Genomic DNA, 27,295 nt, shown 5'->3' with positions numbered 1-27,295 from the left:
TACAAGTGGTTTATCTTTTTATTTGGCATGTAATTCTTATCTTATCGGTTCACATCAATATGTTGCTAATAATCAAATTTCTGGATATCAACCTACTAGTTATAATGCACTACAGAGCCCCTTGATGCAAAGAGAACGAGCTAACACAGATAAGCTATTTGAGCCAATTAAAGGGACTTGTGATGAGAAAAAGGGTAAGTATAGTTACAAATAATTGCATAGATATTCAAAGGAGGCTATTGATTAATTTTATGGACGTATCTGATGAGAATCCTATAGTTTTTTAAGACAATTGATGGATCAAAGGAATATAAAGATAGACATTATATGGCTAATATGATGCGTGAAGTGATTGAAGAGGTTAAGCCTCCAAAATCTAGTTCAAATAATCACTGATAATGCATCTATTTGCAAATAGACTTATAGAGGCTGAATATCCCACCAATTTTTGTCACTATGTTATGCATATACTCAATCTCGTAATAAAGAATATCTGTAGCAAAGAATATGTTGAATCTCATTGGATTGAGAAGGTTAAAGATGATGCAATTTTCATTATAAATTTTATCATGTGTCTTTCTATACGATTGTCAATTTTTAATGAATTTGTGCCACTGAAATTACTTGCCATAGCTGAAACTAGATTTGCATCTACAATTGTGATGCTCAAGAGCCTCAAGCTCAACAAAACTTCTCTTTACACAATGATTACAAGTGAAACATGAAATGAGATGATGTTGAAAAGGCAGCTATAGTTAAAGACTTTTTTCTTAATGACTCCTAGTGGAACAAAGTTGATTATACAGTTTCCTTCACAAGACCAATTTATGACATGCTTGAGTTTGCTGATATAAATAGACCTACACTTCATTTGATTTACAAAATGTGGCACTCAATGGTAGAACAAGTGATAGAGTCCATTTACAAGCATGAAAATAAATCACTTTTAAGCATTCAAATTCCTATGAAGTTGTTTGTGGAATCATTACGAATAGACAAAGAGCTGCAAAGTTTTTAATTATCTTGCACATTCATTGAATTCTAGCTTAGTAAAATTACAAAGTTTATCATTCATGAAACATTTAGTTTTGTTCTTAATAGTTTTTTTTTTTTTTTTCAAATGTTGTAGGCATTATATACCTGAATGACTTAATGGTGCTCCCTATACGTGGGCATACTGGACTAGATTTTGTTGCACTTTGTTATGTAATTATAATAAGCAAGAAAATAATTAAGCATTACTAAGGATTTAAATAGTTTATGTATGATTTATAATTTAAGTGTGGTAATATTGAGTAATTATTGTACATTATTAGCCTTTATTAGGCTTTTATTAGTCTTTATTCTATTGTTTTCTCTCATATTGTATATATGTACATGATTGTATCTCAATATCAATACAAGAGAAATATTCTCATCTAAAATCTATATGGTATCAAAGCATTTTGGTTCTGCAATAGTTTTTTAGGGTTCCTGGATTATGGGTGTCTCCTTACAAGCATTCCCTACTTCACTCATAACTATTATGCAAAGAGAAGTTTTGATTAACTTGAGTATTTTAAGCATTACAATTATGGATGCAAATTTAGTTTTAGTTATGCAAGTCAGTTCAATCAACTCCGCCTATCTTTTATAGCCAGTCCGAAGCCCGGATAAAAGAGAAGGGTTGTGTTAGGCCCTCAATAGCCAACATAAAACTTTGTTGAATCTCACATGGATATAGACAATAGACGTTTTTATGTTAATGCTAGGTCATTGCCCGTCAGTAACGCGCTACATGGCTCAAGTATAGTGATAAGTGAGTTAGGGCCGCTGTATCGACACCCGGATGTAGTGTTAAATGAACAAGGGCTACTGTGTTATTTTGGATGAGCACAGCTAAAGAAGTTAGTCCATGTAAGCAAGAGCAAACTTGGTACTTGGAATGTTGAGACCTTAACTGGTAAATCTATGGAGGTGGTAGGGCTTATGATTTAGAGAAAAATTAATATCTTGAGCCTGCAGTAAACTATATGGGCTGGTGAACAAGCTATGGATATCCAAGGTTTCAAACTCTAGTATACTAGGAAAGTAAACACACGCAATGGGGTGGGTATCAATGTCGATAAGGAATGGAAGAAGAACGAGGTAGAAGTTAACAGAATTAGAGACAGAATTATTTACTTAAAAATGATCATCGCACGAGACTATCAATATTGTCAGCACTTATGCACCTTAAGTTGGGACAAAAGCCGGTCTTAAAGAATTATTTTGGAAAGACTTGGAGGGTTGATTGAAAGCATACCACATAATGAAAAGATCTTTATTAGAGGAAACTTTAACAGACATGTCAGAAGAAAGGCAAGTCATTATACGAGGGTGCATGGTGGTTCTGGTTTTGGGGAACTAAATAATGAAGGACAACATATCCTTGATTTCTCTTTGGCGTATGATTTCAAAATTGCTAATGCCTATTTCAAGAAGAGAGATGAGCATCTCATCACTTATAAAAGCGAAGCTTCAAGGTCACAGATTGATTTTTTTTTTTTTTTGGGTAAGGAATGCGGATAGAACAACAAGGGGCCTCATAGTACATTGTGTTTAGACCTAATATTTATTGTATATATTTGCTCTAAATAGTTTTGGAGAATATCTTGGGTAATTATTTGTTGTTATTATATGATATTCGTTTTTGGGCCAATCTCCTTAATTCTCGGAGAAATGATCACGTTTCTCTTGTATTTATCCCTATACTCTTTCTCGGCTAGAATATAGAAGTTCAATAAGCCTCATTGCTACATAGTATCAAAGTCCGGCTTATCTTCTGAAACTTCCGATCATTTTGATTCAGAAAACGTCGAGACCAAGTCCAACCCAAATCTTTCTTCCTCAATTTCAAAGAATGATGGGTCCTCAAAAACTAATCCAAGTAAGGCAGGCGGTCCCCTTTGGTCAACTACCAACCACAAAGAATCGTTGGTGTATATCATCACTGTTAAGCTCCGTGGAGAAAATTATCAAGTGTGACTCAAGCAATGAAACTTGCGATTAGAGGAGGAGGGAAGATAGGCTATATTGATGGTTCATCAAGAACTCCAAAGGAGTCTGAATCACAGGAGGCTTAGCACTAGCACACCAAAAAATCCCTAGTCTCATCGTGGTTGATAAATGCGATGGTTCCAGAAATTCAACAGAGTTTCATGTTTCTTCCTACAGCTCATAAGATCTGGAAGGCAATACGTGACTCATAGTCTGATGGGAAGGACCTGTCAAGACTATATGAACCTAAAACCAAGGCCTGGACGCTACAACAAGGAGAACGTGAGGTTACTGCCTTTTGGTTAGAACTAAGGGCCATTTGGCAAGAACTGGACTTGATGACAGAAGTGGAGTGGTCCAGTAGCAGAGATGCTATTCGCTATAAGGACCAAATTGAAGGTGAACATGTCTTCAAATTTCTCACTGGACTTCATCAATCCCTAAATGATGTTCAAGGGAGGATTCTAAGTCGTATGCCACTCCCATCAACAAGAGAAGTACTCTTTAAGGTATGTCGTGAAGCTTCTAGACGAAAGGTAATGCTTCTTGAAACTACTCCATCTTCATCTCCTTCTCTAGACTCTGCTACACTCGTCAGCAAGAGTGCTGATAACCAAAAGGGCCAAAAAGGGAAGATTGCCTATGACCATTGCAAAAAGACTAGACACACACAAGATACTTGTTGGGAAAGCCATGGTAGGCTAGTGGACTGGAAACTAAAAAAAGGAAAGACTAGAGGTTACCAAGCATCTCATGACGTACAACCACAAAAACCAGATTTAATACCAACAGTGCCCCAAATTGATAAGGAGCAACTAGGTAAGTTACTTGAGATGTTAAATGTACTTCAAAAAGGTGATCAACATCAACAGTCAAATCATACTACCCCAATGGCCCACAAAGGTAATTGTGCTCTACTCACCACTACTACTAATTTCAAATGGATTGTTGATATTGGGGCATCATATCATATAACCTCTAATTCAAAATTATTCAGTACATCCGTCCCTAGTGGTAGGAACAAGAAAATTAGTACATCAAATGGGACATCTTCAATTGCAAGAACACGGAGTATGATTATTTCTGATGCTATGAAATTAGAACATGTGTTACATGTCTCGCATTTAGCTTGCAATTTATTGTCAATAAGTAAGCTAACAAAACAAGCAAATTGTTGGGCTCATTTTTGTTCTACTCACTGTATTTTTCAAGACCTCATATCAAGGAAGATGATGGGGAGTGCTAAAGAACATAATGGTCTCTACTATTTAGATGAATCAAACGTGAGTGCACTCTAGTCTTGAATTCAATGCAATGTTGCATCTACATCTAAGAATAAAGACTTTCAAGATCTTATGTTATGGCATAGAAGAATGGGTGACCCAAATTATCAATATTTATATTGTTTGTTTCCCAAATTCCAATATAATAAAATTTCTTCCTTTGATTGTATCAATTGTGAACTTTCTAAACATCAAAGATCAAGTTTCAAACCAATTAAGTATAAATCCACTCATCCTTTTTCAATAATCCATAGTGATTTCTGGGGGCCTACTCATATTCCTAATCGCACAAATACCAAATTGTTCATTACATTTATAAACGATCACACTAGAATGTGTTAGGTTTACCGGATGCATGATAAATCCTCTGTTTTGTCTGTCTTTCTGATTTCTTTACAATGATAAAGAACTAATTCAATACCTCTATTCAAGTACACCGATAATGGCACAGAATACTTCAATAACACCATGGATCTATTCCTTATAGAGCATGGCATCATTAAGAGTACTTGGCCTAACACTCCCCAACAAAATGGCATTATGGAACCAAAAAAACAAACTTTTTAGAAGTTGCTCGTGCCCTCTTATTTACTTATAATGTACCAAAGTATTTCTGGGGGGATGCAATTTTAACAGCTACCTATTTGATAAATCGCATGCCTAGTCAGGTCCTTTCCTATTCTACACCCATTGAAAAATTAAAAGAAACTCATTTTGTTATCCACCTTGATACTAACCTACCTCTTAGAATTTTTGGTTGCACTTCTTATGTTCATGCTCGCTCATCCCATAAATTGGAACCCAAAGTTGTTCCTTGCATTTTTCTAGGATATTCCTCAACTCAGAAGGGATATAAGTGCTTTGACCCACACTCTAAACATTGTATGTCAGTCGTAATGCCACCTTTGCTGAACATATTCCATTCTATTCCAAAGCTTCAACTTCAAGGAAGAGGGGGAGTGATTCTTAGCTTTTGAGTAAGAACTCAGCTATTTCTGAAAATTCCGAATTACTTGCAGAATCATTTCCAACATCTGAAAACTCCCAGACACACCCCACAAATACTAGAATTCTTATCCAGCCACTTACCGATTCTAGTATTCAGTCTTCTATGCCAACAACTAAAGTGAAAAGTCTTTTAGATTATAATGAAGGAAAAGCACCGAACAAGACACCATTGACATAAGAAAGAAAGAAATGGTGAAATAGAGAGACTATTATGTTTGAAGCACAACCTAAATCTGAACCAATAGAGGTTCCTGAAGCTGAAAGTGACATAAGAGATAAATCTGGAGGGAAAGAAGTGGCTGAGAATGAAGAATCTGATGAGTTAAACTTGCCTATAGCCATCAGGAAACAACCCAGAACATGCACACAACATCCAATTCAGAAATTTGTAAGCTACCATGCCTTACCTCCTCAATTTTGTGCGTTTGCAACAAACCTAGATGAAGTAAAGATTCCATCTGATATACATGAGACACTTGGTATACCTGAATGGAAGAATGCTGTGACGGAGGAAATGAATGCACAAAAAAAGAATGGTACTCGGGAGATAGTAGAACTTCCAAAAAGGAAAAAGGTTGTAGGGTGCAAGTGGGTTTTAACCCCAAAATATGATTCTATGGGTAAGCTGGACAGGTTAAAAGCTAGATTAGTGGCAAGAGGGTTCACTCAGACTTATGGCTTAGACTACAAAGAAACTTTTGCACCTGTCGCTAAACTTAATACCATCAGAATTCTAATTTCTATTGCCGTAAGTCTTGACTAGTCACTTGATCAACTAGATATTAAGAATGCATTTCTCAATGCAGACTTGAAAGAGGAAGTATTTATGACTTTACCTCCAGGTTTTGATAAGAGGCACAGCAATCATGTATGCAAACTGAAAAAATATCTGTATGGTTTAAAACAATCATCTCGAGCCTAGTTTGATAGATTTTCAAGAGTATTGAGGACTGAAGGATACAAACAAGGGTTATCCAATCGTACCATGTTTGTGAAAGTGAGTAATGGAAAAAGGTGCATACTATAGTGTATGTAGATGATATAATCATCACAGGTGACTATGAAGAGGGAGTACTCAAAATAAAGAAGGCTCTTGGAAGAGTTTGAAGTAAAGGATCTAGGAAAATTGAAATATTTCCTAGCTATGGAGTTTGCAAGGTCACAGCGTGGGATCGATGTGTCTCAAAGAAAATATGTTCTTAACCTGCCGACCGAAACCGGCATGCTGGGGTGTAAACCTATAGAAACACCCATGGTGGTTCAAAAGAAGAAAAAAGAAAAAAAAGGAAAATGCCTCCCGAAGGACAACTTGAAGAAGTAGAAAAGAAGAAAAATAAACCAATAGACAGAGAGATATAAGAGACTAGTAGGAAAATTAATCTATCTCTCTCATACGTGTCCGGATATTGCCTATACAGTGAGTGTAGCAAGCCAATTCATGTGTGATCCTAGGAAGAGGCATATGGAAGCAGTATACAGAATTTTAAAGTACCTAAAGGGAACTCCTGGGAAAGGGTTGTTATTCGCAAAGCGAGGTCTACGATCTATAGAGATTTATATGGATGCAGACTAGGGAGGAACTCACCAAGATAAGAGATCAACATCAGGATACTACTCATTGGTCTAGGGAAATCTAGTTACATGGAAGAGCTAGAAGCAAAGAGTGGTCTCAAAGAGTAGTGCAAGGTTAGAATTAAGGTCACTAGCTCAGGGGATCACGGAAGTACTATGGATAAGGCATGTTATGGATGAAATACATGTCAATATTGATCGTCCATTAAAGCTCTACAGTGATAACAAAACTGCAATTAGTATGGTGCTAAATCCTGTTCAACACGAAAGATCTAAGCATGTGAAAATTGATAGACACTTCATAAGAGAGCAAGTTGAAGAAGGAACTATATGTCTTGTCTATCTACCCACTAAACTTCAAGCAGCAGATGTCCTAACCAAAAGTTTGCACAAACTAGCTTTTGATAGTTGTATAAACAAGTTGGATATGTTTAGCATCTACAATCCAACTTGAGGAGGAGTGTGGTTAGACCCAATATATTTGTTGAAATAGTTTAGGAGAATATCTCAGGTAGTTATTTGATATTATTATAGGATATTTGTATTTGAGTCAATCTCCTTAATTCTCAGAGATTTGATGACATTTCTCTGGTATTTATCCCTGTACTCTTTCTCGACTGGAATATAGAAGTTCAATAAGCCTCATTATCAAGAGGTTTATATCTAAGAATTAGATTATTGGTAGCATATTGATATGAACTGGTGAAATATGGATTGCGTGCCAAATGAAGAGATAAACCACTTGTATAAAACTTTCTTGCAATTTAAGCATGTAAATCTTCCCTACCCCTTATTGGATGCTATTTCTAATGGGTTTATTGCCCTCCTCTTGCCTTGGCTATATTCATTGGGAATAGGATTGTTATCTCTTTGACTTAAAGAAGACAAGCCCTCAACTAAGGGCTGTAACAGCACTTTCTTAGGCTTTGTTTTATCATCAGCCTCTTGCAATTTTTTCATCTCAGCTACGCAATAATGATCAACCTTCAGGCACACACCAATTCCTTTGTCTATGTCTTTAACAAGTGGAACTTAACTCAAGGAAGAGCCATTATATTCTTTATTACAATTACACTTCCTATATCTATTTCCATTCCCGATATATTTTCTCAATCTCAGATCTTGTTTACCAAAGTAACAATACTACAAAGGAGTTCCATCTTTTTGCAGCTCATTTGGAGAAAAATAACAAGCTGAATTAACATTCCCCCCTAAACTACTAGTTCCAGCCATATCTAGCTAAAAAAGGAAAAAAAAAATTAAAACAAACTAAATAAACCTTCAGATTAGAATGAAAGGTAACTATAGAGCTCGAACATTATTAGTCACAATGCAAACCAAACAGGAATAGAACTTTACAAAAGGGAAGGAAATTGCGAGCGAGCAAGACCAGAGCCTAAGTAAGACAAGTGAAAGAAGAGAGAAAGAAACTTGATAGATGCCAATGAGAACACTCTTGAGCAGGCTGACAAGGTAGAGGTGGTATGTTCACGAGTCCACAATAAAGGCACAAAAGCATGTCCATGAGTCCTATGACAAAGGCATAACGGTGCGACTAGGAGTTGTGAAATGGAGAGGAGAGTGGAGATTGAGAGCGATGGGACGGTAGAGTGCATCAAACATCAAATGGAATGGGGAGTATTTTGAAAAATAGAGCTTAGTGTAATTTTGTTTAGAACATTGTTTCATATCCTAGTTGTGTCAGGCGTATCCCAACCATGTTCACCTCATTTGGGCCATATCATGCAAAAAAAAAAAGTGCCGAAGACGAACGTATATACACGAAGCAAGTGTCCATGTTCGACACATATCAAATACAGATATGCTGCCCAAAGTAGCATATCCATACTACATAGGTTTTGATATGGAGCAATTTTAAAGTATTGCTTGACAATTGGAAGGGTTAGATGCTTCGTGAAAGAATACTCTTATTGATGAAGGAACTACTTTTATTGAAGGAGGAAGTAGTTTCCCTACAAGACTTGGAATTTACAAAGTCATACAAGAGCATTATGACATCACAACACAAGTATACTTTGGATTTGTTGAGAGAGATGAGGATGCTTGGTGCCAAACCCTTAGCTACTCCAATGAAGACAGCTACTGAATTGTACTTCAAGGAAAATGGAATATTAGTGAATAAAGAAAGATGTCGAAGACTTGTTTATCTCTTCCATACAAGACTAGTCATTAGTTATATCTTGTTTAGGTAGTTAGTCAAATTGCCAACAACCCTAAGGAAGAACACATGGAGGCCATATATAGAATATTGAGTCACTGCACAACTCGCCATATCGGATACAAATACACCACCCAAAATGGTGTATCAGTGCAACATAGATGCCCACTAAACTGTAATTGAAAAATATAGAGAAAAGAGATAAAAAATATTATTCTAAAAAGATAACTAACAAATTAGCACAAGATGGAGACAAGAGAAGAGGGAATGGTGTATCCCAGGTCCTCATAAAAAAGATTGCTTGTTGCATGCACTTAACATGATTTTAAGACAACGCATAAGCATAATACTATGCACATTTAATACACATGCAACAACTTATTTGAAGCATATGCATTGGCCAAGAGAGTAGCAAGTCATCATTTCACTTTGAGTGGGGTATTTTAGATGACAACTCAGAGGTGGGAAAACAGGATAAAACATAATCATGTACACACATCAGATGGGAGAGAAAGCTTTTAGAAGTAGTTAAAAGAGGTTGAATTAAAAATGGTCTAATAAACATGAACACTCACCAAATGTGGCCATGTCAAAACATTTTCACCCGTGATTGTTTCCACAGATGGTTCTTCAAATGCACATTGTTTAGCTAAAGGTAGCATGGCAGACACTGCAACCAAAACAAAAATACAATGGATCACAAGAAATAGAATATTAATGGACACACATCTAGACATTTGAAGTATATCCACATCAATCTACTTATACCATCTACCAAATTTTACAACTATGTTTACATTCTCATAGCCAAAGAACTAGTGCTAAAATATTTTCCCTACACTATCTGTTTAAAACACTAGAGCCCAAGCCCAACAAATTGAGTTTCACTTGTACATTCTATTTCTATATTATTTTCTCCATTTCTTGCTGCATTCTTAATTACTTATTTAATCTTTTCATGTCTGGTAGGATAAAAGGGGAAGAGACAATATTTTAAAAGCTCCTTTTCTCTAGGTTAGCAAGGTTTCGTTAGGCAGCTAAGCTCTCTCTGTATAGTCATGTTCAACAAAATTTTAGAGGAAAAAAGTCTGTTCAGACATTTCAATGAATCTTGCAGTCATCCCTCCCTTAGTACACACCAAGCCTAACACAACTCATTCAATAGGTGTAGTTAGTCAATTTTCGAGAAAGCCACAAGAACATATAGAAGCTGTATATACGATCTTAATAATTGGAATCAAGTCCAAGTAACTTGGAGAAGAAAGCAGTAATCAGTGACGGCAAGAGGCAATGCTGAGGCAAAATATAAAGCTTTGGATCAAGGGATTTGTGAAGGAATGCGGATACAGAAATTGCTAAAGGAACTAAAGGTGTAGTTTATTGAACCTATAATAGTGTGCTATAATAATTAGCCACTATTGGGATACAAAAAACCTTATGATTGAGCAAAACTCGTAGAAATTGACCGTCATTTCACAAAGGAGAAGATTGAACGGATCCTATACCCCCAAACCAACCAGTTGCAAGAAGCAGCTACCTAGCTATTTTTAAAGGTGCATATTTCCTTTCAACAATCATATACTGCTTTAGTGATATTGAGGGAAGAACTTTAGTGATATTTTTCCTTTCAACCACCTGGAAACCTTGATATTTTTGACATCTGATGGAACCCAAGAATCATCATGTACGAGACAAGAATGTTGAAAGATTGGATGCTTTTGAATGATTTAGAGTTGACAAATCTCACATGGAAGATAAATTTTTCGATCATATGTCTCTACATGCTAGGCAGATCTTCGAAGAAGGAAGTTTTCACTTATATCAGCAGTCAGGAACATTATTTAACAGGATTCTATCACAGTTTTCAGCTCCTTGTTCAAATCATCCAATAAAATACTTCATTTAGTAAATTGATCAGAGGAAGAAACTAAAATAATCAAAATACTAACTTAAAAAAAGAAACAAACAAAAACAAAACAAAAAAGGAAAAGAAAAGGAAGACAAATAGATAAAATTTACAACAGTAAAGAAGCACATCCTATACTTTTAACAAGAGTGAATGAATTCTTCCAGGACAAATAAAAGAAAGTATTGAACTATTCCCTATATGCAGATCATGTTATACCCAATCAAATATCAAAAGTCACACAGATCATATACAGGTAAATATTGTTCAGTTCAAATCTGCAGTAATAAGTACACTATAGATATTGATATCAAAGAAATACGGGGTATCTAGTCACAAGAAGTGAACTTACTATCAATTCCATAGACATTACGCCAGAAGTCAATGCTTTCACTGTATCGGTCAGCATGAGTTACAGGAGCCATGTACAGCTGCAGAGAAGCACACAAAGAAATCAACATTATCTAGAAAAGCATACATTCAATCTAGTAATTATTATTTAGGTCCCAAGCACAGAAGGAAATGTGGTTCAATGTGTAAGAAATGTTCGTCTAGTGGTCAAACGTACCAAAATAGCAGTTGAAACTAGTTGGAGGGCAACTGGCACACCAGTGTTACAAATGCAGATTATGTTTTATCGAATGGTTTAATAGATATCGTCAATTATAAGGATCAATTTTAGTATCATGTTTCAACTTGATTTCATCAGATTTGACTCTCTGATTTCTTCTATCCATCAAAACATCAAGTGAAAACATTATCTCTCCAGCTTTTCCTGTCCTCCATTTTCTTTCATCCCAACATTTCTCCCCATCCAAACAAACCATTAATGCGCTTTATTTTTTTTCCTTTCCTCTTCTTTTGATTGTAAGGCATTTATTTAAAAAAAAAAAAAAGTGATTCCTTTACTTCCTTTTTGAGAGCTGAAACGGACTTAACAAGGCTCTACATATACCACTCCTCTTTCTCCATCACAAGTTCAAAACCTGGAGTGCCCAAAACCGCTGAGTGATAGGATGGTTAGTGTTGAAGATCAAGATGCTAATGCCCTAGTCTTCTTAGGCCTTGCAACATATACCTAGCCCATTATGGGCTCTCCTATTTTCGGTGCCTACTGCAGATTAGTCTATTTTATTTTTGAAAAGGAATGTACCAATCCCTAGTTGGAAAACTTGTATATCTTAACTACACTAGACCAGACATTTCATTATCAATTAGTGTGGTGAGTCAATTTATGCACCAACCTGACGATGAGATGATGCCCTTGTATTCTTGGGCATTGTCAATTAAACCTAGCCAATTATGGGCTCTCCTATTTTCGGCACCTACTGTAGATTAGTCTGTTTTAATTTTTAAATTACCATTTCCATTTTTTCTCTGTTTTAATAATATTATTTGTGACAGAATCTGTTTTGATCTTATCTGAAATTAAATAAGTTGATTTACCTTGGATTACTAAGCTAGGGAAGGCGGACTTGTTGCCATCACTCTAAGTTGCCGGCTAGATGAATAAAAAATTTATCACTCTGAACAGAATTCTTCAGTTAGTCAACTCCATGGAAAAGAACATTGGCGAAACCTATATGTTCTATGTTATAGCAATTGAGATTGCAACAAGTTAAATATAGGGATGGGGATAGCAAGATCCACCAAACGCATATTTTTAACACAAAAGGAAATAGAGATCGGATCTCCTAACTGATAAAGGATGCTTGGGTGCTAGCCAACAGACTTACCTATGGAGATAGATTATAAAACCATGTATATAGGAGAAAGTCCTCTAGTTAACAGTGAGAGCTGGCAAAGGTTAGTTAGCAAGCTTTTTTATTTGCATTCGGCCAGACATCAGCTTTGCAATAAATTTCATCAATCAATACATGAATAAACCATGCAAAGTTCAATTGGAAGCTGCTCACAGAATTTTGAGGTACCACAATTTGGCTATGGGGAAAGGAATACCTTAAAAAAGAATTGACGGAAACTATGCTGGATCCATTACTGATCAAAGATCAACTAGTTACCGTATATACGTTTAACCTATTAACATAGAGAAGCAAAAATACAACCTGTAGACTTGCTTGTATGAGTGCTTTAGCATAATATCAAGCTGTCTCTCAAATTTGTCAAAGAATATAGCTGAAGGAACTTCTAAGGGAATTAAAAGTCACATATGAAGGCAAATAAAACTTTTGTGATAATATGGCAGCAACCAGCCCAGAAAAGAATCCTTTCTAGCATGACAGAACTAAGGAACTTTCAAAGAACATATACTAACCGAAGTTACCAACACAGAATTGAAGAACAAGGAAGCAAGCTGGGGATGATTAGCATCTCCCCAACTTGAGAGTGTTGGAACATGGTGCTGAATCTCCAATAAATGTGGAGATTTGAAATCAATAAATAGACGATTTGAAAAAATTTCCAGATCTCAACCTATTTATTTCAGATCAAATCCTCCCGGATTATTATTCTTCTGATAGTCCACTTCTTTTTAATGTGATTTGCTTTCTTTCCTTTCCTGTTCTTTAGGCTTAGTCATTTACTAAAGAGATACACATGAATTAGACTTGTAGAATTACAAAGGAAAAGTATGTCTTATTGTTTATTGCAGCAATTGGCTATAAAAACTTGCATGTGTTGATCAAAATAGTGTATACAAATATATAAAAGAGAGGGCCTGATCATATCTCCAAGAATCATGGAGATTAAATCAGATTTGAATATCGCACGCTATCACCAAATAAATACCCAATATCCTCCTCAATTATCTACCCAATATTCTCTCATACAAAAATATATACAATAAATATTAGGTCTAACCACATTCCCCCTTATGTTCAATTATAAATGGTAATCATATCTAACTTGCTCATACAACTATTAAATGTTGGTTTCTGTAGTCCCTTGGTTAGCACATTTGTAGCTTGGAGTCTAGTTGGAAGGTAGAAAGACACAAGATTCCTTCTTCAACCTTTTCCCTTATGAAGCGTCTATCAATTTCTACATGTTTGGATCTTTCATGGTGAACTGGATTTAATGCCATGCTGATTGCAGCTTTGTTATCACAGTAAAGCTTCAATGGAGGGTCAATTAGGACGCGTATTTCATCCATGAAACATCTTGCCCATAGTACTTCCATGATGCCCTAAGCCAATGCTCTCAATTTTGATTCTGCACTACCCTTTAAGACTACTCTCTGTTATTGACTTTTCCAAGTAACCAAATTGCCCCACAGGAATGAGCAGTATCCTAATGCCAACCTTCTATCCTGATATGTTCCTCCTTAGCCTGCATTTGTATAGATTTCCATAGACCATAGGTTTTGTTTCTTGAATAATAACCCCCTTCCAGGTGTTCTGTTATGTAATTGTAATATTGAAAAGTTAGTTATTGTTAGTTAAGGTAAATAACCCTTGGGTAGTTATAAGGATTAGGAGCCTATAAATACTATAGATACCTTTGTCATCCTTATGCTTTTGCCTATTTCAATAGATTAATCATATTACCAACAATCTCTCTTCCCTATTCTTTTCTTCTCTCTTTCCCTCTTATCTCATTGTTCCTTCTCTCTTTCCTCTCCTTCTCTCTCATTTCCATATTATTCCTATATATCAATGGTATCAAAGCTAGTCATCTTGGCCATGGCACACCATTCATTCCAATATAAGGATGACCACCAAATGTGGCTTCGTCAGCAAGGGAGTGTGAAAGAATTTAATGAATTCTTTAATAGGCACACCAACAGGCTAAAATTGCAAGAAAAATATTTGAATTCTGTGTATGTGGCTGGACTCAAGCCAAAACTTGTAGAACCAGTGCGTCTCTTCAAACCAAAAACAATGCAAGAAGCTAGAAGTCTTGCAAGAATGCAAGAAATCATGCTAACATCTCAGGCAGAAAAGGAAAAGAAGGCAATGACACTTCAAGATATTTATGGGTCAAGAAATTTTGGAAAAGAATGAAAGGCAAGACAATTTGGCAATGGATGATGGGTTATTCTCATCATCCCCACCAAAAAAATGGAAGGATATAGCTCAAGTAGTGATACAGATCAAGATGTAGGGGAGAATGACAAGTAGGCCTTTGATTCTTTTCAACACAACTTGCAGTAGACAACTCAAACAGTGTTGAATCCTCAGCTCCTTCAAGTTGTGGGATAGCATGATGAATATCAACAGTCAGTAAGAAGGGTGGCATTACCATTTGTGATAGGCCTTTCAGTGCCTGTTTCTTTTTGTCTTTTGCCAATTATTTCACCACTACCGTCGATTCCTACCCGTTTCCTTGCCAATATCAAAGTTTGTTGGTTCTTTACTATTGCCGTTGTTGTATTGGGTTTCATCATCACTTTCTATTTCTGCTTCTTTGTCATCACTAAGTTCTATTTTTTCACATATGGGTCTTGTTTGCGGGTCACCATGTGTCTCTACTCCATCATCACTGTTGCTGTCCAATGCTCATTCATGGGTTCCAAGGGTGAAAGCAAGATTTGATGTTCATTCTGTGTATGTTTGGCCTTCATTGTTTGCTTCTTTTCCTCTATTGCTGTTGGGTTTTCATGGGCATGGGGTTTTTCTTTGAGTAAATCAGATAAACTCCTTTAACTTGACTGTGACAAATGTGAAGCATTTCCCCTCCTCAAAGTCCAAGGGGATACGTGAAAGAATTCTCTACTGTGAAGTTCTCTGCTGCTTTTACTAAGATGCACACATCACTAGTTCAATTCATAGACATTGGATAGGTGGAAAAAGTAGTGGGACAGCTAGCACATCCCTCTGTGAAGTTTCATTGGATTTCTTTGTGAATCTGCTCTCGTGGAAGCATGGGTCAAACACAGTTGTATTCCATATTAAATGAATATAGTAGTTTCAGTCTTAATGGGTGCCAGCTATCATCCACTATCAAGATATGGACCCAACAGTCAAATACCAAGGCCAATATTATATGCATAAGCCTATTAACGAAGGAAGTTCTTTGCTGGGCTTTAATCATTCAATTACTCCATACCCATTTAATTGTTTTTCTGTGGTATATAGGGGAATTGATTAAAATGCTGTCAGGATCTGGTCTGAACGAGTTCCTTCACTTTATTCAAGCACTAAACAGTGAACTGAATAGTAAACAGTGAAGAGAACAGTGAACAATAGCAGCCAATCATATTATTGCTCTCTTTTCAATATTTCAATAGAAAAATACCGTCAAATTGCTGTACATGACCTTTGGGGGCAAAAGTCTTTTGGCAAGGAAGTATTGTTATGTAAATGTAATATTGAAAAGTTAGTTATTGTTAGTTAATTAGAGTTAGTTAAGGGAAATAACCCTTAGGTAGTTACAAGGATTAAGAGCCTATAAACACTTAAGATACCTTTGTAATCCTTATGATTTTGGCTATTCCACTGAATTGATCATATTACCCATAATCTCTCGTCTCTCTTTCTCTCTTCTCTGTTCTATTCTTCTCTCTTTCCCTCTTATCTCTCTGTTCCTTCTTGTTCCTCTCTTTCTCTCCCCTTTCCATATTATTCTAATGTATCATGTTCCCTTCAAATACTTCAAAATTCTATATACAACTTCTATGTGCCTCCTTCTAGGATCACACGTATACTACATTACAACACGTACTACAAAGGAGAGAGAGATTAATTTCCCTACTAATCTTTGATATCTTTCTTTGTCCATTGGCTCATTTTCTTCTTCATAAAACTCCTCTTCTTATGATTCATCTCCTTCCTTCTCGATATCTCTCTTTTGTTCTATTTTCTTCTTTTTTGCCATAATGGATATGCCTATACCTCTACACCCTAACATGCCTATCTCAATTAATAAGCCCAGAATATACTTTCTTTGGACATACAGATTCCACATTGTGATCTTGCAACTTCCATACCTAGGAAATATTTCAAGTTGCCAAGATACTTAACTTCAAATTCCTTTCGAGGAGCCTTTTTTATTCTAGTAACTTCCTCTACATGATCACTTGTGATGAGTATATCATCAACATGAGTATGCAACTCTTTCCATCTTCAAACTTCACAAACATAGCATGACCAAGTAACCCCTGCTTATACCCTTCAACTCTCAATATTTGTGAGAATTTATTAAACCAAGCCCAAGGTGATTGTTTTAAACCAAACTAAGATTTCTTAAATTTACACACTTTTGTGATTGCTTGTATCAAAACCTAGGGGCAATGTCATGGAAACTTTTAGATCACCATTTAAGAATGCATTTTTTATATCCAGCTAGTGCAATGGCCAATCGATATTTACACCAACAAAAATGAAAATTCTGATGGTGTTAAGCTTAGCTATAGGTGCAAATGTTTCTTTGTCTACGCCATAAGTTTGAGTAAAACCCCTTGCTAATAAACATGCTTTTAATCTATCCAACTTACCTGCAAAATCATATTAAGGGGTAAAAACCTACTAGCTCTATTATCTCCCAAGTACCATTCTTTTTCAAAGCATTCATTTCCTCCATCACAACATTCTTCCATTCTGGTATACTAAGTGCCTCGTATACACCATTAGGAATCTTCACCTTGTCAAGGATAGCTACAAAAGCACAAAATTAAGGATATAAAGCATGATAACTTACAAACTTTTGAATAGGATGCTGTGTGCAAGTTCTAGGCTGCTTTCTAAGAGCTATAGGCAAGTCCATATCATCAACCTTTTCATCCTTAGTAGGAAGTTATCTCTCCCCCCACTCTCGAGTCTAGAGGTTCAAATTTTGGTTGTGCTTCAGGCATAATAGTCTCTATTCTATCACCTTTCTAGAAATTGAAACACATGTTCATTCTCAACCTACTCTTTAAAGAGTATAGCATCATTCCTACTTGACCATTCTACTTCCATCATTAAATCCAGCAAGGCCAAATGGTCGTTAGACCCCACCAAAATGCAATGATATTGCGTTCTCCTTGTTGTAGCATCCAAGCCTTTGTTTCAAGATTGTACAATCTTGCCAAGTGCTTCCTATCAGAGTATGAATCTAATAAAGCTCATGATTTTACTAAGACATATAAGAGGAAATCAAGGAAGACAATGAGCTTAGAAGACAACATTATTGTTGGTTCAGATGTTTGCCCCTCAAATCCTAGTTATGAGGAAAAAGTAATTGATGGCCTAGTGATGTGTTAAGAGTCCTAGTGATGGTTAAGGGTCTTCTAGGAGTAATGGCTGTGTTAAAGTTACCTTTTGGTCTTTAAATCTTCCTCTTTGCCAAGAGAGAGGGTTGTGGAGTATTTTGAAAATTGTGAGTGGTGAGGAGAGCTCTGGCCTCTCGAATGCCAAATTGGGGTGGAGGAAGGTATCTTTCTTCATCGTTTGTTCATGTGTAACTTATGTTTTTGTTGCTGTACTAGGCTGTATTTTGTGTTGTTTCATGTACTTTGTACTTTTAGTTCCTTAATTTGCTTGTAATACAACTCCATTATTCTATTTCGTCCCATTTTCTATGCATTTTTACTTGTTTTAAGTTTATTAGCATAGAGGGTTCCATCAAAATCTCATACAGCCTTCCAAATTTCATGGGCTAGGGGAAGAAACATGAGACTTCACTGAATTTCAGGAACCATTGCGTTTATGAGCCACGATGATACCAACGTGTTATCTGTGTTCCATCACTGAGCCTCTTGCATCTTGGATTCATCAAGGACCTTTGATGAGCCATCAATATAACCCATCTTCCCCTTGCCTCCAATTGCTAGCTTCGTAGCTTGTGCCAACATACAGTAGTTTGCTCCACTGAGCTTGATAGTGACAATATGCACCGGTGACCCTTTGTGGTTGACAATCAACCTAAAGGGACCACTTTTCCTGCTTAGGTCAATTTTTGAGGACCCATCACTCTTCAACATTGGAAAAGTGTGATTAGGGTTCAACTCTTTTCCAGTGCTCTCAATTTTGGAATTTTCTACATATAGCCGTGCTCTAATACCATGCAGCAATTAGCTATGAAAACTTCCTTGTGTTGATCAAAATAGTGTATACAGATATACACAAGGGGCTGATCATATCTCCAAGAATCATGGAGATTAAATCAGATTTGAATACCGCAAGCTATCGCCTAAACAAATACCCAATATTCTCCTCATTATCTACCCGATATTCTCTCACAGAAAAATATATACAATAAATATTTACAATAAATAATAAGTCTAACAACACTTATTTCTTAACCAAAAGAAATATATTGATGGTGAGAAACAAGGAACAAACATAAAATTATGTCTACGTCGAACATATCTGTTAATAATAACCAAAAAATAAGGAGGTGAGTAGAGAGACATATAAAAAAAAAAATTCTAAGAGCAAATAATCCTGTCATCTGCAACACCTACAACAACGATTTCTAGCAGCTGTTGATTTTATTTTACAGGTTTATATATCCCAATTTGAGTTGTTGAGGTCTATATAATCATTGAAATATCTCATATCAAAGCTTCTTTCTTTATTCCTAGCTTCCCCAAACAAACATGACTTTGAAGTAAATTGAAAAGGGAAGTTTGGATGGCAACCATTCAGATGAAATAAACAAGCAAACTAGCAATTTTGGGTAAACAATATGCATCAAAACATCTGCATAAAAAAAAAATGATGTTACCTTCGCATCTGAAGGAAGAATAAGACCTCCAGGTTTGAGCCAGCGATCCCTAGCTGTGATAACACTTCCAAGCATGCTCTACAATGAAAAAAAATGTGGTTATTCAAGTAGTTAATAAATATTAATTTGAAAACAGTCAAACATAATCAAATGGTATTAGGATGGGGGATTTGTTAACATAATCACAGATCATGTGGCTGTACTTTAGGAAGTTTGCCCGCCTACTTTTGTGTCCATGAAATCAGCTAAGATTAATTATTTCTCAGTCATACACTTTTATTCTAATAGGGTTAATCTTTTAAAGACATCCTAGAGACATCAAGCCTACCCAACTAGTCAAGATCGTTGGAGATCTTGTTAATCTCACAAGAAAATCAAATCAAGGATTATCTAGGAAATCTACAATCTTATTATATTATGAAAGAAGAAATCATAAAATGAATAAACAATTCATAAGTAATAATCTGATATGCAAAATAAAATAAAATAAAATAAAATAAACAGAAAAAACAGCCAATAATAACCTATCACCAGCATTGCCACAATCACATATATTGGAATATTGAACGGCCCAATGGTTGACACATTGTGACATGCTTTTTCTTATAGTGATATATAGGATTTTGACCAGCCCAATGGTGACATATTGTGACTAAGGAATGTCAATTGGCCTAGAAACCCAATCTACAATTCCTTCAATACTCTAGACAGCCAAGTACCTTCACAGATTCCCATTGCTAGAGCCATAAATTCTACTTCAGCACTACTATGTGCTACAACTAGCTTCTTACTCCTACAAGCCATGAGAATGACCTAGGCATAATTGTAATAACCAATAGTATACCATATATCCTGCCTCGTCACCACCTGTGTGCACCTTAGCATCCTTATGAATCCCTTTCTACAAGTAGAGATCCTTTCCAGAAGTGAGTTTAGGTGCCTCAATATTCTATAAGCTACTTTGAAATGCCCTTCAATTGACTAACTACACCCATAGGCCTTGTTTGGTACATGGGACTAAAAGCTTCAGCTTGGAACTAGGATTGAGCAATCCCAACTTTTCATGTTTGGTATGAAGCACTGGCAAATTTAATACCAATGCCAATCCCACCTATATGGGATTTCTCAACACCACCACCCCCCATGATATTGGAGAATTAGTTATAGGATTAAACATTTTCAAACCAAACAACCCTTTACTCTTCTCCCTTCCCCCCTTAGTCTTTCCCACCATCCATCCATCCCCTTCCTCCTCTATCGGCATCATCTTTTGCCAATGGTGATATCTTCCACTCATGGCGATGGTGTTCCTCTTGCATCTCCATCTTCCGAACAACAAGGGTAAGAGCGATGGCAAGGCGACCAAATTTGGAGCACTCAACCTTTCCAACGATGATGACAATGTTGAGGAAAGAAGTTTTACTTGCTCGAGAAAAGTTTTATTGCCCATAAGGATTGTTCTATGATACTTGATTGATGATAGAGGAGAAAGGACCATCATAGAGTTGGAGTGTCCCAACTATAGCAGACTCTTGTGCTCAATACAAGCTGTCATGGCATTCAAGAATTGATTTTGTTGAGTTTCAAAATCTGGGCAAGAGAGAAAGAGATATGTACATAGAGAGAGAGAGAAGGAAGGTATTATACGGACATGATGAGGATAGAAGGAAGGAAGAGCAAATCTTTTTTTTTTTTTTGGGTTGCTGGGCAGTCATGGAGAATGTAAGATGAGGACAATCATGTCTTTTACTCTTTCTTTTGTTTGAATGGAGCCTAGCTTTTTTTTTTTTATCCCATCACATACCAAATATGATTTCAAAAATTACTCCCATGCCCATTATCATTCCCAATGCCTTAAAATCTAGTGCTTCGCATCAAAGAGGGCTAGGGAATTAGAGATCAATCTTGTATCAAAAAGGTATGTCATTCATCTCATTAACCTTGATACATCCCAATATGAACTAGTACATAATTCTCCATTAGATCCAATTTGTAATATGATAGAACCATCAAGAACAAAAAGCAAATGGGAAGAAAATAATTGAGTATCCTCTGTTACGTTAAGGAAAATGTAGAGAATACAATCATTAATCTTGACTCACTCACTAGTGTTTACCTCCTCCTCACAAAAGAGAAATAAGAACTCCACAAAATAAGCCCTCAAAGAACCTAGTTCTTGAGAGATCAAGCCATCTCTTCTAAGCTAATACTACAACTGTGGTTAGACCATGTAATTATTAGATAATTATGTGTAAATATTCCTTTTAATATTCTTTATCCTAGGAAATTAGATAGAATCTGTCTTTAATTAGATATTACCTTTATTCTAGCTACTGACCGATACTAGTCCCTTATTTTTTGGAGAGATTATTGCTCCTATTCCTGTATATATGTACTCGGCTCCCGTTTGATGAATATAATGAGAAGCAAATTGCTCATTTACTACATGGTATCAGAGCCGACTGCTTCTCTAGACATTTTCGACACCGAGCATGAGTCAGAAAGCATCGTAGACGAGTTGTACCCCAGTCGCCCGTCTTCACCGATGACGCAGAGTGATAAGTCCTCGATGTATGATTCGAATAAGGTTGGTGGTCCCTCTGGGTTGACTGCTAACCACGATTGATCTTTGATGCAAATCGTGACTGTGAAGCTAAAGGGCAACAACTATCGCACATGGGCAGAGGTAAGATGGGTCTTCTAGATGGCTCGTCCAGAATCCCAGATGAAACCAAACCCGATGAAAGGCAACGGTGGTGTACCAATGATTCTCTGGTCTCATCGTGGCTCATTAATGCGATGACACCTGAAGTCCAGCAGAGTTTTATGTTCTTACCTTCTGTGCATGAGATATGGGTGGCTGTGTGAGACTCTTATTCAGATGGAAAAGACTTAGCACGCCTTTATGAACTCAAAACAAAGACATGGACGGTTCAACAAGGTGAACGAGATGTTACTGTATTCTAGTTCGAGCTCACTGCATTGTGGCAAGAACTCGATCTAATGACTGAGGTGGAGTGGTCAAATATTGCTGATGCAACTCATTATAAGGGGCATACTCATGAGACTTGTTGGGAATTGCATGGGAAGCCAACAGATTGGAAGCCTAGAAGGGGAAAGATGCGAGGATATTAGACTTCTCATGACACTCTACAAGAGAAGACTGACTCAAATTCATTACCTCTGATAAATAAAGAACAGCTAGGTAAGTTAATTGAAATGCTTGATGTGATTCAAAAGGCTGAACCGAATCAAAAGCAAGGTCACACTGCATCAATAGCGCACAAAGGTAACTGTCCTTTACTTACTACTTCTAGTAATTTCAAGTGGATTGTTGATACTGGAGCCACAGATCACATGACATCAGATTCTAAGTTATTTAGTTCCTATACACCTTGTGCTAGGCATGAAACTGTCAGTACTGCTAATGGGTATGCCTCATCTATAGTAGGTAAAGGGAATGTTATTATTTCTGATGTCATGAAATTAGAAGACGTACTTCATGTACCTTACCTAGCTTACAACTTATTGTCCATTAGTAGATTGACAAAACAAGCTCAGTATTGGGCTCATTTTTGTGCTACCCATTATATTTTTCAAGACCTCTCATCAGGGAAGATGATTGGCAATGCTAAGGAGCATAATGGCCTCTATTATCTTGATGAATCAACCGCGAGTAATCTTTGGTCTAGAATCCGGTGCAATATTGCATATACCTCTGAGAATAAGGACTTTAACAATCTTATGTTATGGCATAGGAGAATGGGTCATCCAAACTTTCAATATTTATGTTATTTGTTTCCTGAATTTCATAAGTTGTCTTCCTTTCAGTGTACTGATTGTGAACTTGCTAAACATCAAAGATCTAGTTACAAATCTTCTAAATATAAATCTTGTCGTCCTTTTTCCATTATTCATAGTGATGTGTGGAGCCCAGCTCGTGTTCCTAATCGTACTCATGCCAAATGGTTTGTTACCTTCATTGACGACCGCACTAGATTATGTTGGGTTTACTTCTTACACGATAAATCTGGTGTTTCCACTATTTTCTCTGAATTTTATACCATGAGCAAAACTCAATTTGACACCACAATCCAAGTACTTCATACAGATAATGGAACTGAATATTGCAATAAGTCTATGCATCTTTTCTTAAAAACCCATGGCATCATTCATAAGAGTACATGTCCCAACACCCCACAACAAAATGGTATTGCTAAACGAAAAAATAGACACATATTGAAAGTTGCTTGTGCTATCATGTTTACACATAATGTCCTTAAATATTTCTGGGGTGATGCAATACTCATTGCAAATTACTTGATAAATCGCATACCTAGCCGGGTCTTGTCTCATGTTACCCCACTTGATAAGTTGAAAGAATCTTACTCTATCCCTCACCTTGAAACTCATATTTCTCTAAAAATCTTTGGTTGTACAACGTTTGTCCACTCTCATCATTCCCACAAATTGGATCCAAAAGCTGTCAAATGCATTTTCCTTAGTTATTCCTCCACTCAAAAAGGGTATAAATGTTTTGATCCCTCATCCAAGAAATTATATATCAGCCGCGATGTCACATTCTTCGAATCTGTTCCTTTTTTCCCAAATCCTTCAATTCAAGGGGAGAGAGGGAGTGAATTTCAATATTTGGGGAGTTAGGAAAACCAAGAAAATATTTTCGAACTGTCAGAACTGCCTGACTTGCTTGAACTTATTCCAGACCAGCCAGAACAACCTCAAAACTGTTCTGAACCTCTTGATTCAAACATACTTACGCCTGAAACTCGAACTTCTAGGCCAGAAACTTAAGTGAAAAGTCCTTTGAAGAATAACAGTAATGCAGGTACAGCACCAGAAAAAGAACTCATAACTTGCTCCAGGAAAAAGAGGTGAGATGTACAAGCTGTCATGCCAATAGCACTACCAAATTCAGAACTGATAAAGGTCCCTGAAGGTGAGATTATGGAAAATAACGAACCCGAAGTGAAAGGTATAGCTGAAGAGAAGGAGATAGATGATCTAGATCTACCTATTGCTCTTAGAAAGCAACCGAGATCATGTACTCAGCACCCTATCAGAAGTTTTGTAAGTTACCATGCTCTATCTCCCCAATTTCGTGCATTTGCGGCTAATCTTGATACAATGAAGATTCCCTATGATGTATATGAAGCTTTAAGCATACCAAAATGGAGAGCTGCTGTTATGAAGGAGATGAAAGCTTTGGAAAAGAATGAAACATGGGATATAGTGGAGTTGCCCAAGGGAAAAAGAGTAGTAGGGTGTAAATGGGTTTTTACTCCAAAATATGATTCCACAGGTTCCTTAGATAGACTAAAAGCAAGACTGGTGGCACGAGGTTTTACACAAACATATGGCTTAGACTATAAGGAGACATTTGCTCCTGTAGCTAAGTTAAATACAATTAGAATTTTGTTTTCTGTGGCGGTAAATCTTGAAAGGCCACTACATCAACTAGATATAAAAAATGCTTTTTTGAATGGAGATCTCAAAGAAGAAGTCTATATGAGTTTACCTCCAGGTTTCAGCACGAGGCACACAAATCAAGTATGTAAACTGAAGAGATCACTCTATGGCTTAAAACAATCCCCACATGCGTGTTTTGATAGATTTTCAAAAGTATTGAAAGCTGAAGGGTACAAGCAGGGTCTCTCAGATCACACCATATTTGTGAGAATGGAAAATGGTAAGAGATGTATTCTTATAGTATATGTGAATGATATAATCATTATAGGAGATTATGAAGAGGAGATTAGGAGAGTAAAAAATGCTTTAAGTAAAGAGTTTGAAGTAAAGGATCTTGGCAACTTAAAAAAAATTTTGGGAATGGAAGTTGCAAGGTCGAAACAGGGGCTCTATGTGTCTCAGAGGAAATATATCCTCGATCTACTAATGGAAACGGGTATGTTGGGGTGCAGACCTGTAGATACGCCAATTGTAGTGAAGAAGGTTAAAAAAAAAAGCCCAAAGAGGAAAAAGAAAGTGAAGAATCCCATGAGGAACTTGAGGAAGAGTTAGAAGAGAATGAAGAAGATGAGCCTGCAGACAAGGAGAGATATCAAAGGTTAGTGGGGAATTTGATCTTTCTCACACTAGACCTGATATAGCTTTTGCTGTAACTATTGCTAGCCAGTATATGTGTGATCCAAGAAAGAGCCACATGGATGATGCATACAGAATTCTAAGGTATCTAAAGGGTACACCCAGAAATGGTTTATTTTTCAAAAAGCAAGAGCAAAGATTAATAGAAGTTTACTCGGATGCAGACTGGGGAGGAACCTATAAGGATAGAAGATCAACTTCAAGTTATTGCTCATTTGTGTGGGGAAATCTTGTTACTTGGAAAAGCCATAAGCAGAGGGTAGTTTCTAAAAGCAGTGCTGAGTCTGAACTAAGATCTCTCTCCCAAGGCATCTCAGAAGGATTGTGGATAAGACGCGTAATGGAGGAGATACATGTCAAGGTTGATCCACCAGTGAAACTTTATTGTGACAACAAGGCTGCAATAAGTATGGCCTTGAATCCAGTTCAGCATGAAAGATACAAGCACGTGGAGATAGACAGGCATTTCATAAGGAAAAAGGTGGAAGACGGTGCAGTATGTCTTACATACCTCCCTACAAAGCTACAGGTTGCAATGTGCTGACCAAAGGCCTACATGGACCAGTATTTGATAGTTGTATACACAAGTTGGATATGACTGACATCTATACTCCAACTTGAGGGGGAGTGTGGTCAGACCATGTAATTATTAGATAATTATGCATAAATATTCCTTTTAATATTCATTATCCTAGGAGATTAGGTAGGATCTGTCTTTAATTAGATATTACCTTTATTCTAGCTACTGACCGATACTAGTCCCTTATTTTTTGAAGAGATTATTGCTCCTATTCCTGAATATATGTACTCGGCTCCCGTTTGATGAATATAGTGAGAAGCATATTGCTTATTTACTACAACAACCTACTCTAAACACTTCCCCCCTTCCCCTTTTATGCAGCCCCCACTACTTTAACACTGTCAAGGGCCATTATTTCCTCGGTCTTCACTTTCTACCACTTCTCAGTCTTTACTTTCTACCACTTCTTACACTACTTGTTGTCTTGAGCTTTCTCTTTAGGCCTTCTCTTATACCCACAAACCCATATGTTGGGGAGCCCAACATTTCCCCCTTCTATGAGCAACACTTGTCCCTTAGGTAGGAACTGTGTGATGACAACCTCTTTATCCTCCCAAGGGTTTTCACGTTCTAGCAAGTCTTTCCATTTAATCAAGAGTTGGAGTTCCCATCTTCAGCTCTCCCTACTTCCTTGACCATTTCATGTTGAATTTGCAACTCTAAATCCTCTATCGGACCTTTAGGCAGTAGAGAATGGGTAAGGGTTGCAACAACCAAGCTAGACTTAAAGCCTCATATTTATTGTGTTGGCAACTCTTTAATGGATTCACACCAAGAAATTCTTTGAGTATCTCAGCTGTTTCTTCTTGTATTAGTGGCTGCTCTTCCTCAACATGGTGTTGCATGGTTGCTAACTCGACACAATACCCTTCTCCCTCCTCTCTAACTGCCTTTTGATTGATCTTCGAGAAACTTGAGATTGAGTTAGTGATCAATCTCCCCCAAGACATACCCATTGCTTCCCCACCTTAACCTTCATATATAATTGTTGCCAATTCATTCCATCTCCCCCAATGACT

The 27,295-nt window shown here is 36.7% G+C and overlaps 1 protein-coding gene across 3 annotated transcripts in view; it reads right to left on the bottom strand.

Annotated features, from left to right (window-relative positions):
• The window catches only part of LOC129322336 (probable protein arginine N-methyltransferase 6), a 61,689-nt gene that overhangs the window by 6,740 nt on the left and 27,654 nt on the right, over positions 1 to 27,295 (bottom strand). For all 3 annotated transcript variants that reach the window (XM_054968627.1, XM_054968628.1, XM_054968629.1), the window contains exons 7-9: positions 19,574 to 19,651; positions 11,319 to 11,397; positions 9,636 to 9,730 (exon numbers count right to left, since the gene is read on the bottom strand). In XM_054968627.1, coding sequence (XP_054824602.1) covers positions 9,636 to 9,730; positions 11,319 to 11,397; positions 19,574 to 19,651 — 252 coding nt within the window. The remainder of the gene's footprint in view (positions 1 to 9,635; positions 9,731 to 11,318; positions 11,398 to 19,573; positions 19,652 to 27,295) is intronic.

Source organism: Prosopis cineraria, unplaced genomic scaffold, assembly GCF_029017545.1.
Source record: "Prosopis cineraria cultivar Desert tree isolate PC_DT_omini unplaced genomic scaffold, ASM2901754v1 PC10, whole genome shotgun sequence".
Classification (NCBI taxonomy): Eukaryota; Viridiplantae; Streptophyta; class Magnoliopsida; order Fabales; family Fabaceae; genus Prosopis; species Prosopis cineraria.
This window is presented reverse-complemented; position numbering and strand designations above follow the sequence as displayed.